General features: G+C 38.3%; 2 protein-coding genes across 3 annotated transcripts; one reads left to right on the top strand and one right to left on the bottom strand.

Annotated features, from left to right (window-relative positions):
- Positions 1 to 3: 3 nt before the first annotated feature.
- Positions 4 to 10,433, bottom strand: bbs2 (Bardet-Biedl syndrome 2). 2 transcript variants are annotated; one of them, XM_027162026.2, is made up of 18 exons: positions 10,329 to 10,433; positions 9,592 to 9,735; positions 9,289 to 9,516; positions 9,054 to 9,179; positions 8,903 to 8,965; positions 8,314 to 8,391; positions 8,097 to 8,201; positions 7,880 to 7,966; positions 7,666 to 7,801; positions 6,679 to 6,818; positions 6,029 to 6,167; positions 5,676 to 5,847; positions 4,829 to 4,958; positions 2,082 to 2,201; positions 1,784 to 1,921; positions 1,065 to 1,177; positions 801 to 949; positions 4 to 457 (listed from the first exon to the last, which is right to left on the bottom strand). In XM_027162026.2, exons 1-18 carry the CDS (start codon positions 10,332 to 10,334, stop codon positions 351 to 353), a joined length of 2,181 nt encoding a protein of 726 aa, XP_027017827.1. In that variant the 5' UTR covers positions 10,335 to 10,433; the 3' UTR covers positions 4 to 350. The 2 variants fall into 2 exon arrangements, with proteins under 2 accessions (XP_027017827.1, XP_027017828.1); XM_027162027.2 differs by having other exon boundaries at positions 10,244 to 10,392.
- A 1,256-nt stretch (positions 10,434 to 11,689) lies between these two features.
- mt2 (metallothionein 2) lies at positions 11,690 to 12,359 on the top strand. The gene is made up of 3 exons (XM_047822397.1): positions 11,690 to 11,852; positions 11,955 to 12,020; positions 12,164 to 12,359. Exons 1-3 carry the CDS (start codon positions 11,828 to 11,830, stop codon positions 12,253 to 12,255), a joined length of 183 nt encoding a protein of 60 aa, XP_047678353.1. The 5' UTR covers positions 11,690 to 11,827; the 3' UTR covers positions 12,256 to 12,359.
- Positions 12,360 to 14,396: the final 2,037 nt, after the last annotated feature.

The following is a 14,396-nucleotide window of genomic DNA, read 5'->3' as shown; positions in this document are numbered from 1 at the left end:
AGATAAGTTTTCAATAATTTAATTAATTTCTCATACACAATAAGTGCCTATATACACCTATAAAAAGTTTGCGTCATACAATCCACTGTTGATTCAACACAACAATTCTTTTCAGCTGCCTCTTTCACAGGACCCAACTACTCCTCTACATACAAGTGCTGCCACAGTGAGGAAGCAGATAGAGCCTGGAATAGAGATTTGCTCCTGCATGATTTTCCCTGACCTTAACTGTAAAAGCTGAGGTTTCAGGACTGTGTGTGCAGCACTGCATTTCTGCCTCTCCCTGAGGGCTGGGTCAGTAGCCAGAGCTCCATCTTGTAGTTAATACGGGTGACCAGTGAAAGGCCTCCTCACGAGGAAGCAGTCCCTGCACGCATGATCTTAAAAAGGGCATTTATGTTGTTGTTTTTGATGGCTTCCCTGCAGGCAGTGATGACCTGGTTCTTTGGTTTTCCCACTACAAGATAAAGAAATCAAAAAGACCAAGAAAGTCTATATTTAAACATATTCTCATTAAACATTAAGAACATTTGTCTGAGAAACTGGAAAATGCCAATTACTGACATTGGGGACTCCCATGGTTAAAAAAAAAAAAAAAAGCTGCACCATAATCAACAATTACGTTTTTATCTGTTAAGTAACATGTTTTAAATCTGTTTATTTTTAGCCTTAGATCAAATGTTACCTTCTGACTAATCAGATGTGAGAATTCAACAGCATTGTGGTACAACACACATTATACCTGCTGCTGTTTTTATAAAAAAACATCCACCAAAAACCATTCCGAGTTCTCTACCTACCTCTCAGCCTGCCGGCTCTCTGAATGGCTTGGTTCACAGCCTTAAGGCGGGTTAACAGAGCATTGTGGTTGTTGGAGCGGATTTTATATTCATTGATCAGATCTCGATTGAGGTCGTATAGCTCAATATAACGCTTCTTCATGGTCTTTCTGTTAGAGAAAGGGGTGGGGCAGATTATTGTGTAAATCAGGGAGACAGATTAAGACATGAGTTCAGACATGTTTACAGCATCATAAAGGTGAATGACTGACTTAAGACACTTACAAGTCCCCCATGAGTCTGGAGTCTTCTGCCTGCACCAGCATGTTCCTGATGTGACTGGAGTGATCTGCCATGGCTGCTGTCAACTTCTGATGCACTGAGTGGAACTCATCCACCTACCAACACAGTAATGCATATTAGCATAACCTACATGTTTAGCGTGGTGACTGTGGTCACTGGCCTTCCTAATACAATCCTTACGAAAAGATGCTTTAGGATCTCATCCATGTATTGAACCAGCTAGCCATCTTCATGATATATATGTTCAGCTACATTTATTAAATAACTAATCTTATAGCATGACAGCCATTTAGCTATTTGTTTATCTATTCAACTGAGAATCCCTTGGTGTACTGAAAGACATGGCATCCTTCTGATCTCCCATCAAGACAACATACTGTAGCCAGCCACAAAATTGATGAGATATTAACTTCCTTACAATAGGGCAAACATTCTCTTCTTGTGAAAACCTGCTATATTTAACATCCAAGACAAAAAAGTATGAGTTTTTGATCAACAAATGAAAGCAAATTACTGTTACATACAAGGAATAAAACATGTATGTTTCCTATTTCAGCTTAGACTACATGACATCAGAGGGCAGCACCACCCCAGTCACCACATAAAATTTCACATATATTAACACTAAAATGATAAAAGCATAAATAATAATCAGTGATTACACATTTTCAAAGCAGGTAGCATTATACACAATTAGTGACCTCTGTGAGAGTGACTCGAAGCTCCTCAAAGTAGGTAGGAAAATCAGCCTCTGCCTGCAAATCTTCTATTGCCAGAAAAGTAGCCAATGACTGTACCAGATCTCCTGCTAGGTCAATGTCATCTGTATTTAGTGATATCTGAAAGAGCAACAGATGTCAATTTGGGGGAAAAATAGTATTAGTTCTCAGTTTTAGGTTTAGATCTCCAATTTGTAAAAACGTTTTCCATTTTATAACACAATTGTCCACATTTAAAGTTGTTGATAAGGCACAGATTGGATAACACACACACACACACCTCGCCAGTGGACTGCATGCTAATAGACAGCAGTCCTTCTCCACGCAGTGCTGTGAATGTCACATTTGGGCTGTTGATGCCTTCAGGTAGTAGAAAGTTCTGGTTCAGCCACATAACAACCTGAACATAGATACAGAGACTGCTTTAGAAATGACAGGCATGCACAGTTATATCACAAGGTAAGTTTCATCTTAGCAAAAACCAATCCCACTCTCCTCACAAAGAAGCATGCAATTGTATTCTACAGATACCGCCAGGCACCACCAGAGGGCGTTTTCACTCCAAACAACCCCATAAACAACCTACACCTAAGAGATCCAGCTATTTTCAAACAAAAATATTTTAACCTGAACACAATGGCAATAAAATTTTATTGCTGTGCCTCCTTCTTGTTATACTAACACTTCTCTAACAGTTTTTTAGTGGACACTGCAAAGCACTTCTGTAAGTCACTCTAGCTAAGTGCATCTGTTCAATTATGTGAAAATAAAAATGCAATTTGGATAAAAATAAAAGGCTACTAGAAACCATTCACAAGTGTTTTACAATCTTCAGACTGTTTATTGAGGTCTCATAAGCAAAACAGGAGATTTAATCATTTCCAAAAAAAGAGAGAAAAAGAGAAAGTCATGGATAACAGGTATAGGGGAGAGAGGGGTAAGATGACCCAGTGGGTAAGTTGACCCACCCCCTGTTTCTGGGCAACTATGCAAATTTGGTGTAATGTGACCATACATTCTGAAGGACTCCATCATTTGTAATTTTTTGTGAAGAGGAGAAGCACATGGGACAAGAGATAAGTTGTTTTTTTCATTTGCTTGTTAAAGTTGATTTTCTGCATTTCAGGTATACTCGCTGTTGTGCCAAACCAAATTTATCCAGGTCTAAACATGTATGGTACATGTTGGTGATTTGTCAACATATAAAACCATGTGAATCATCAAGCTAAAAGTTAGCCTGAATTGCTAAGCTAGGCCATTTTTACCAAAATGGTGACTATGGGGCAAAGTGAGCCAGATGATGTGGGGTAAATTGAACCAGTGGTTGGATCAATGAAGAAACCTTTGCAGAGTTCTTTGAACATCTGGTTCACCATACCAAGTGCTCCTCTGACCATCTAATAGTGCTACTACTTGATTTAAGCAAAGAGAAAGGGGATTGTTATGCTCACAATTCCACCCCACACATCTCATCGCCTGCAGCTTCTGGACAAGAGTGTCTATGGTCCATTCAAGACTAATTACAGCCAGCACATACTGTACCACATCCCTGTATGTGTGAACGAGGCTTTCATGTCAGCAATGACACCATGGAATATCTGTTCTGGATTCAGGTCCACAGGGATTTTTCCTTACAACAGAGATATTTTCTCTGATGTAGAGTTTGAATCATCCATGGTGTCAGACAGACCAAACCCTGATGTGCTGTCTACTTCTGTAGAAGATCAACCCATGGCTTCAACCTCCACCTCTATGTAGGATCTGTCCCACTGAATGATGTGCTGAAGAAGCTTCCTAAACATTGAAAGGTTGGACTTCAACTTTAACTGGTTTGTTTTGTGTTGTTTGAGGTAGCTTTAATAAATGACATTGTTTGGAAAGGTAAGTGTATTGTTAAATAACTTTTTTAAAAGTTTTTTTTTTGTATTATACTTGCATAAAATAGGATGGTCAATTTACCCCCAAATGGCTCAATTTACCCACTGACTGGGATCAACTTACCCCTAGCCTGGTTTAAGTTGAGTCACATGAACTCTTTTTTTCCGAGGTCATATTTTCAAGGATCTATGTCATAGGTGCATTCTTATATTTTCAGTTGATAGGCAACATCCCAAATTAACAGTAGATGTCTTCGTTTTACTTCTGTCTAAATTTCACTTGCCTGGAGATCCACATAAGTAAAATCTGGCTCATCTTACCCCACTCTCCCCTACGTCTAACAAGCTACAAATGATAGCTTGAAGATAAATGGAAAGAAAAACTTACATGTTCACTAGAAGACAACATTACACTTCTAGTGCATTAATAAACAGCTAATTAATCCTAATCTCACTTAAAGGCAGAATGGCATATGGAAGCTACTCACTTTATCTTTGATAAATAAAAAACAAAATTGCAATAATTTCTGAGAAAGCTCATCAGGCTACAACTAATATTTCATTTCTATTGTTTCTCTGTAGACACCTTGTGACCATGTCCTTTGAGAGTCCTTTCAGGACATCAAGCACAAGGCTCACATGCATACTCACATTTGAGAGAGGGGGGGGGAGGGGGAGGGAGAGGGGGAGAGAGAGAGAGAGAGAGAGAGAGAGAGAGAGAGAGAGAGAGAGAGAGAGAGAGAGAGAGAGAGAGAGAGGGAAGCCATTTGGGATTCAGACTTTTCCCTGGGCAGACATTTACAGCTAAGCTAGAAACAACTGTAAATACATTTTGCTGCTTGCTGCAGAGAAGAGTGCTGCTTTGTTGTTATTCTAGCAATACACCCACAAATTCCAACATTGTGTTTGTTAGCTTTCAAAAATGATTTGATATCATCGTCATGTGTTTCAAAGGTCAGCTTGTACTTGGGTTGACAGATCTCCCACATTCAAACAAATAAAGCTTGCAATTGTATAGCTGGAAATAACTTGCTGGGAGCGTTTCCATGATGTGCAAAAATATTACATAATAATGACTTAGTGGCATAAAACACTAAACCAAAATGGGCCTTTGTGTTTGTATAAGAATGTATTTGTATGTCAAACTTACCCTTTGTGGCCTGTCGTTGACACTGAATGTAACCCTTCCTTTTGGATGAGGGGTTGAGGGATCAACTTGAAGGTCGTACATGGAGAATCGAGGCAGCTGACGAGTTATCTCAAACACGTGAAACTGTGTACTAAAAGGAGGGGACATAAAAGCAAAAAAAAAAACAAACACAAATGTTATTAAAACTAGGACTCTCTGTTACTGTTGTTTGTTTTTTTTACTTTAGAGATTTTTTTACTTTAAAATATAGACAAAGCTCTCCTGGAGTACTTTGGATCAACATCACATCTTGGGTGCTTTCATGCAATGCATCAATGAAAACAGTCTGTTAAATGTGCAGTGCAATACACATAGGTTAACTTTTGTGGACAGTCCTCCTTCCAATCAGAATAAACACATTAATATAGGAATAATATCTGAGCCTGTAAAGTGGCTTAATGTCAGATGCACATCATTTTTAAATGATTGTATGTGAAATGGTGGAATCCCATCACTTCCTTCCTTTTGTTCATCCAAAGGATAATTCCTTGACAGATCTGCTATTATTAAATGTGATGGCACTTCAGTGAGTGCAGTGTGGCACGATTCTTTTCTAGAATGATCCATAGCCATCTCTGATAATTGTTTGACATTTTATCATTTTATGTCATGAGCTGTAAAATTCAATGCAAACACAACTTTCATGTCAAACAGTTGGACACCTGCCATTTAGTTGTATCTGGCTCACATATATAGGTCTCTCAAAAATGGAAATATTAAAATGAATCAAACATAGTTTTTATATGGCATAGTTTTTATATGTAGACTGACCACATACTGATACCTTATCACCAAGAAAAAAATATACCTTGTCCTTCCGCCCACAAAAGCCTTAATGTGCAGATCTACTGGAATGTCTTTAGGAGGAATTATGGGAACACAGATGCAGCCAGACAAGGTCTGAACACTAGGGTGCACCACATGACTCTCCCCCTCAAAAATGCCCTCAGCAAAAATCAGCACAGCACGAATGATGGTCTCTAAAGGAAGACAGAAAGCAAGAGTGTGGAAAAGAAAACAGTACCTAGAAAAATGATAAAGCAGGAGGAATCAGTACAGGATGAATTGAGATTGAAAATTATAAATGGGATGATAAAGTTATTAGTCTGTTGTGCTGTTATAGGCTCTTTTGATGGGTCTTGAGGTAGTTGTTGGTGCTACCATTTGGTGTAGAAATGCTGAGCTCTATATGGGCTCTCTGGCTCTCAGTGCCTGCTCGGACACTCAAAGCCGTCTGAAGCTGAGTGTTGGCAGGAATGACACCCATCTGATTTTCCACTTCTGGGGCACCAGGAAGAGCCTAGAACAAGGGGTATTATGTATTCAGACACTATTGCTTTTGTTATTTAATATATATCCACTTATGTTATCCAACATAACAAAAATGTATGTATTAATAAGCATTATTAAGTATATGCGTTTAAAAACAAAATTGATAGGGAAAAACGATTTGAACACCATATATATATAATCACATAAATAAATGTTAGAGAATGACATAAAAGAGTCCTAGATATAAATGCCACAAAAAAGTTCTTGTACAAAATGAACTGCAATTAAAAAAAGACAAGGGAAACACCATGATCATCTCCAGTACTACTCTGCTAAAAAGTTCAGATATGTGTGTCTAAAAGCATTTAAAAAAAGCTCGTGCTGAGAGCAAAAAAAAAAAAGTGTGTGTTTGATCCTAAGCTCACTAGTACAACCATGTGCTACTGTCAATCAAATACTTTCAGCTGCTTTAATCATAAGACATGTTGTGTCTACTAAACAGACATTGTATATTTATTTGCACATGTATATATTTGGACCTTGTTACTTTCTTCATAGTTCCGTAGCTCCAGTAACAGGTTTTGTTTGCGCTGGCTCAACTCTCTAATGAGGTCTTGTTCCACGCTTGCATCCATAAGATTCCCCTTCATATCCTTACTGGCTGGAAGGTAGCCACGCACTATAAGACAACAGGGAAGCAAATGATAAGCAGATGGTGAAACCCAGTAGTCTATTTCATTCAGATGCCAAATCTATCGGGTAATTTCAGTGCTAGGGGTGTGATTATATTTGTCAGTGTTACTAGAGAAGTATGTAAATTGCCAGCACAAGCTTAGCATTGACGAGTCAGCATATCTAACCATGTGACCTCAGGTAGAGAACTAGTTAAAAGGAATCAATTCTCATGTTCATTATACATATCACAGCTATAATTCTTTTTATTTTTCATGCCATAAATAAGACATAAAACGGACAAGGTGTTTAAAAGATGGCATTTTAAACTGTGGTGTGACATTTAAATGCTGTAAATGTTAAAGACCCCTATAGACTGTTCAAAATGTGAGTTACAAATCTTTTTGATTTGTTGCATGCATGAAAATTGTATGAAATAAAGCATCCGTTCCAACCTTAGCCTTACTGATCCAAGTTACCTACAGGTGTGGATGCATTTCAGTTTGACATCTTCTCCATGGATTTCCCTCATGCTAACTTTCTCTTTTACTTTTATTTTGTTATGTATTCATACAGGAATACTTCCAGGATGATTATGCTTGTCTTGCTACATTATATCCCCAACAGAGTTTTTAGACTGATGGCATTGTTAGTCCATGGCCTAGTGAACCAGTATCGGAGTGAATTTATTAACAAAGACTTCAGAGCACTTGGGATAAGGGCATTTAACCAAAGGGCAAAAATTGAAATGTAAAAGATGTAAAGCCCTGTAGAGTGAAGCAATACATTACTTTAATTTGTTATGTTCAAATATTTAAATTTGCTACTCAATGAAATACTCTTTGCTATATCACCTTCTCCGTCAACAGAGGTGCAAATAAGCTGGACCTGTCCATCCATGCGATAGTCTCCCTCTACCACACCAGCCACAGATGAAGAAAAGTTGTCCTTGAAGATCACTTCACCAGTTCGGTCACTACGAGCATCAATCTAGATAATCAATGGAAAGGAGATCTCTTAAAGAGACCAAAATTCATTAAGTCAGAATGTGTTTTGAATGTGTCTCACCTTTCCATTAGACCACCCAGTTATGAGTTCTACAACTCCATCCCCATTCAGGTCAAAAGCGTGGATGCTCATTGCATGGTTTTTTGACTATGAAAAGAGAAGACAGGCTTATATCATTGTCAACTTTAAAAACTAACAAAAAAACTCTTAACAGAAACAATTATTTGCCCTGAAGTGACAATCACAATTTCTTTCACCACATAACAAAAAAAAGTACCTTAATTCTCCAGTAGCGGGCTGTACGGTCATACACTCCCACTGTTCCATTGGCCAAAGCATAACCAAACCTGCTGCCATGCATGTGACACAGTGACGTTACAGTCTAAGAGGAATAAAAAGTCACCAATAAACATGAATTAAAGATTCTTTTACAAGACTCTTTTAGCTTATGACATCACAATCAACAATCAAATATTTACTTTTCATACAGTTACCTCATTCTCTGCCATCTCAGACACCAGCTCATCTTCTCTAAATACTCTGATGTCAAAATCTTCTGATCCCACAAGAAGCTACAAATAACACAATACAGCATGAGGGTCACATAGAAAAAAATATCATAAAACATATGTATTGTTTATTATGTCAATTATTCAAAAACATATAAATTGTTCATAGTAAAGCATAATGACCAAATACATTGAGATGAATAAATCAGTAGCCCAGAATCTCAGAACAAGCAGATTTTGTTTCTGGGCTATTTGGTTTTAATCCATTGTGGCCTAGAGGACCAACAGGTTCAAAAACAAAAAAGGAAACTTTTTTTTTGTTAAAGTAAGATTATAATGGTAAAATGCTGAAAACAGATTTGACATGCCCATGTCAAAAGGATGGTAAATATAAACATGATTTTGGGAGATGAAACGATGGGAAACGAAAGAACCTGGGAGAATGATGGACATTGGGACAACATAAAAGACACAAATATTAAGATTTGGGTGGCTGCTAGGTGGTTCCCACAGTGCCAACCTACTGTGTAAACAATCACAGATATATTGTCTAAAGAGTAAAGCTAAACCTTACCTCATTCTTCCCATCACCAGTAAAATCACACAGCACCATTGATCTCACGTTATCGCCAGTTACCTTACATACACAAACACATACTTTAAAAATTCTTTAAAACACCTTTAAAAGCAGTGAAAGAAAAAAAATGTTCTGCAGACTGCCTTACTGTCCAGAACTGATCATTTCCCTCACAGTCAAAGCCTTGGAGAGCACAGTTTCCTCCAACGATGGCAAGGGGAGACTGGATGTTCCCTAATTTTCCCAAAACAATGGCATTGGCCCCGTCTGTCACCTGTAACACATAAAAGGCTTCAGATAGACCTTTCATGGAATAGACACTGTTTTGATATTATTTATTCAACAGTTAAAACTATGAGACATTATATATGAATTGCACACACCTCCCTGTAGAATATGTCAGTGTTGTCATGCACATCATAAGCTAGCAGACTGGATTGGGAGCCCACCAGCAGTGTGTCCCCTGTTGTATTGGGACCAAAAGTACCAGCTGCCAGACAGCTTACTGCCTGGTTAATATTAAGCAAGGTGATGTCAGAGTCTTGGGTACTCTGACTCAAACGATGAGCTGTTTGCCTTTTCCCTCGAGTGTGAGGGTTGTGGATGAATACCTAGTCAGTGTGAAAGGGATTTAGTTGTGGGCTTTCAATAAGAGACATGTTTTCAAAACAACATGGTACTCTTACCTTGCCTGCTTGTGTTGCTGCAGTTAAACATGGATGAACGCCATCAAATTTCCCCACAGTAACCATCCGTGGGTTAATCTTATGGTTCAGCTTTAGGGTGAAGATTGGGACCAGCATAATGGCACAGATTTGTTTTTGGCTAGTCTAAAATAGGTAAAATGTGATTTAGAATCATTCACAAATTTGAAGTAAATCAATCTGAATGTATAATAATTTGTAGTCATGCTCAAGCACTATAATGCTAGGTGTATAAATCCTCCTGTCTTTCTAATGAAATAAACAGCTTAACCAACATGCGTCTGTTGCCTGCAGACCCACGGTTGCCTAGCAACACCGCGCGCTTTTATCAACCCACTTTTGCTAGCGTGCTAGAAAACTATTGATTTTGTTTTAACAATTTACCCCGTTAAAAACAAAACCCATACCAACAACAACCGACATGGCTTGCCATATGTATTCAGAATATATATGAAATGTAGTGTTTTGCTGCCGAGTCGAATAAATATCTGCGCTTAACTTGACTAGCTAACCAGCTAAAGCTAGCCAGCACGTCAATCTGCTTACTAAAGATAGATATTATACTTATATAATATAATTATTTTATACACATGTGTATCGCTAGAGTTTACAGCAAAGCATCTTAACATCTTACCCAAAACCTTTACTTGTTGAAAGAAAAGATTCGTATTCAGTTATCTTCCTAACTAGCATGCTAAGCAGAACATCCTAGTACATACACGCATGCGCGGGACCTCTGACGCAGGATGATCATGGGGATAATAGTGGCGTATATGGAATACTCTGGAATACTCTGTACACTACTCATCATCTATCTATCATATATATTACCTATCATATCTATTAGTGACTTTTAAAACAGACTCAAATGTGTGTCATTTAACAAGTCTGCTCGTGAAGTTTAATATGAGTTTTGGTAAAAATGACCAGATCTTTTATTCTGTTATACAACACAATTCTACTGTCAGCTATTTTTGGGAAACAATGACCTTAGGTTAAAAAAATTGCACTCGTTACGCTATTCTTGTACTTATTTCCCCTTTCCTCAAACCCCCTATATCATCATGACTGAGTGCAAAACTCTTATTTTGTTTGTTGTGGTCTCGCGCGCAGGACTTTGACCGCGTGCAGAGCAGCGCGCGAGACCGTTAGTTAAGGTGCCGTGTGCAAAAAGAGCCCGATGAAAGCAGTTAAAATGAACTGTAATTGTTCAATATTTATATACTGAACAAAATATATATATTATATTTATATTGTTCATATTATATATATATATATATATATATATATATATATATATATATATATATATATATATATTTTTTTTTTTTTTTTAAGTAGATTTTATATTCTGTGCATTAAATTATTTTTCTGTTATTTTTATCTTTTAAACACAACCCATCATTAAACATTCATAAATTCATAAATAACAAAAGAAAAACAAATATATATTTACGCGAGAGAGATCAAAATAAATCTTTCAGAAATTAATTGAAATTGTGAATATTATTAAATGTTTATTAAGTATAAACAAAATAAGAATGAATTGTGTTCAAAATGAACCAGTTGTGTTTTACAAAACTTGTATCTATTAATTTTTAAATTCCATCATTAATCACAGACTTCATTAAATAAAAGTCCTTAAATAATCTTTCTTCTCTGATTCTTGTTTATTTGAGATTCCCTGTGAAAAGGGTATATTTTTGAATGTTTTTTTTGTAACATACATTTGTGTGTGTGTGTGTGTGTGTGTGTGTGTGTGTGTGTGTGTGTGTGTGTGTGTGTGTATATATTCCTAATTACACGAATAAACTCAACTTTTTTCAAGCATGTGCACCAAAAGCCTTTCAATCACATGCAGACACGTCAAAACCTCCCTCCATGATAATAACATGCTCAGGTGAGCTCTTTGAATGAACCCAAGAAACGTTTAGAAAAAAAGCAATAATTGTGTATAATGATATAAACAAGGTACTGGCTGAGGAGAGACGTGTGTAATTAGTGGCTGAGGGTTTGCACTCAGTGTTGATGGCGTGTGGAGACGTGCGCAGTGTGTTTGGAGGCGGAGCTGCTCTTTGCGCTCGTCTTCGCCTCTTCAGCGTGCTATAAATTCACCACCTGCGCGTTCACACGTTACATTCAACCTTCAACCACAAGAAGAAAGAGACTGCTACGAACTTCTAGTTCTTAACGAGTTTCATTTTTTTGGAAAGCGATAATGGATCCTTGCGAGTGCTCCAAGAGTAAGTAGATGTTCTGTGGCTTTTGGTTTGGTTTGGTTTGGTTTTCCCTTTAGCTTTATGTGGCGTTGGTAAACAACCATCTTTTTCCCTCATGTTATTCAGCTGGATCCTGCAACTGCGGTACATCCTGCAAATGCTCAAACTGCCAGTGCACATCATGCAAGAAAAGTAAGGCTTTCTTAAACATTTCGATGACGAATAACCTCCCGTTAACCTTCCAGACACTTCATATACTCACCAGGACTTTTTTTTTTCTTCTCCTTGTCTGTGTCTCTCTCTCTCTCTCTCTCTCTCTCTCTCTCTCGTCCCAGGCTGCTGCTCTTGCTGCCCTTCTGGCTGCAGTAAGTGCGCCTCTGGATGTGTGTGTAAGGGCGATTCCTGCGATACCAAGTGTTGTCAGTGAAGACTCCAACATTCCCATCATGTGAATTTGTCTTGATATTGCATGTAGTCTTACCTGAGGAGGTTTCTTTTTTTTATGTACTACAATAAATCAAATCAGTGACATTTGTCTCTAATGGTGTTTTTTCTGTAGATGGGGTTTGTTTGTCTCAACATTTATTTATACTCCTTTTTTTTTGTTTGTTTGTTTTCAGGGTCAAAAATTAATCGTTCACTACCCCTTAAGTGAATTTTATACCTTAATTACCTTACCACTTAATATATAATTTATCCAACACACTCTGATTATTAAGGTACACTTCCGAGTCTAGAAAGTGGACAGGTAAGAAGTGGTTTTGTTTAAACAGTAGTCCGTTGTAATGACTTGACAATCACTTGCACAGATCTTTAACGTGACTATTTTACTGTGGCAAAATTTTTAATTCGAATATTAAACACAACAATCCTTCAATTTTAAACTTTATCAATCTATTCTTGCCTGCTCCGTGAATGCATGCCATTGAGCCCACCATGTGGTGGAGGACCAAGATTTTTGCTAAAAGAGGTGTTAAAGGTCAACTACAGAAGAGTCTGATTTTAAGTGTTTTGTTATTGCTGTATTATTTGGAGCATAAGTTTTTAGGGGTGTGGGAAAATTAATTTTAAGTCATTGTTTTATTCATTCATTTGTCCCATTGTTTAAGGTGGCAATGGGTTTTAAGGTCTGAGTCAAGAAGGAATGCCAAGCATTAGAGGTGGACTCGTTTCTATGATAATGATGGGGTCTGAGAGACTGTTCTGTTAATGGGATTAAGGGTGGGTGAAAGTCCAGGATCTGGTGTGGGGCTGTTACATCCTTTCATGCTTTGTCACCTGAGTGTTTTGTCTCTATCTGATGGGACTGCCCCCCTAAAATGTGTATTTACAATGTATTACAACTTTAAGTCAGACTTGATGACTGCAGTGCCCGTGCCAGTACGCTCTGACTTGCAGACTCGTTCCATCGTGTATTTACAATAAGGATTACTGCACAAGGATATCCAAGTCTCCTGGTCTTCTCTGGAAAAAGTTTACAACAGGTGCTTACATTTTTTATGCCCTGATGCACATTTATGGCATTTGGTAGACACCTTTTATCCAGAGTGACTTACATTTTACCCAACTGAGCAATCGAGGGTTAAGGGCCTTGCTCAGGGGCCCAGCTGTGGCAGATTCAAACTCAATTTTCTGATTTGTAGTCCAGCACCTTTACCACTAAGCTACCACATCCCCTGTGTGAAGCTTTTTGTTTCTTTTTATTTCTTATCCTCATAGAATGCTGTGTATTTTAAAGTACATATATTCATTTTAAATGTTTCAAATTAATTTAATGTTTTTCTGCATGTTCATGCTTAAATGTCTGTGGACTAAATGTATTGGATGCTCAAAAAATAAATATGCAGTGTAGCTGTGAGGGTCACAAGGCAGCGTCATGGTGGAACACGTTTATTAGGCCACGAGGCAGCGTCAAGGTGGAACACGTTTATTAGGCCACGAGGCAGCGTCAAGGTGGAACACGTTTATTAGTCCACGAGGCAGTGTCATGGTGGAATATGTTTATTAGTCCACGAGGCAGCGTCATGTTGGAACACGTTTATTAGTCCACGAGGAAGCGTCACGGTGGAACACAAGTTTATTAGACCACGAGGCAGCGTCACGGTTGAACACGTGTATTAGTCCACGAGGCAGCGTCACGGTGGAACACTTTTATTAGTCCACGAGGCAGCGTCACGGTGGAACACGTTTATTAGGCCACGAGGCAGCGTCACGGTGGAACACGTATATTAGGCCACGAGGAAGTGTCATGGTGGAACACGTTTACACAAGGCAGCGTCATGATGGAACATGTTTATTAGGCCATGAGGTAGCGTCATGGTGGAACACATTTACACGAGGCAGCGTCATGGTGGATCACGTTTACACGAGGCAGTGTCATGGTGGAACACGTTTATTAGGCCATGAGGAAGCGTCATGGTGGAACACGTTTATTAGTCCACGAGGCAGCGTCATGGTGGAACACGTTTACACAAGGCAGCGTCATGGTGGAACATGTTTATTAGTCCACGAGGCAGCGTCATGGTGGAACACACTTATTAGGCCACGAGGCAGAGTCACGGTGGAACA

This window comes from Tachysurus fulvidraco, chromosome 13, assembly GCF_022655615.1.
Source record: "Tachysurus fulvidraco isolate hzauxx_2018 chromosome 13, HZAU_PFXX_2.0, whole genome shotgun sequence".
Lineage (NCBI taxonomy): Eukaryota > Metazoa > Chordata > Actinopteri > Siluriformes > Bagridae > Tachysurus > Tachysurus fulvidraco.
This window is presented reverse-complemented; position numbering and strand designations above follow the sequence as displayed.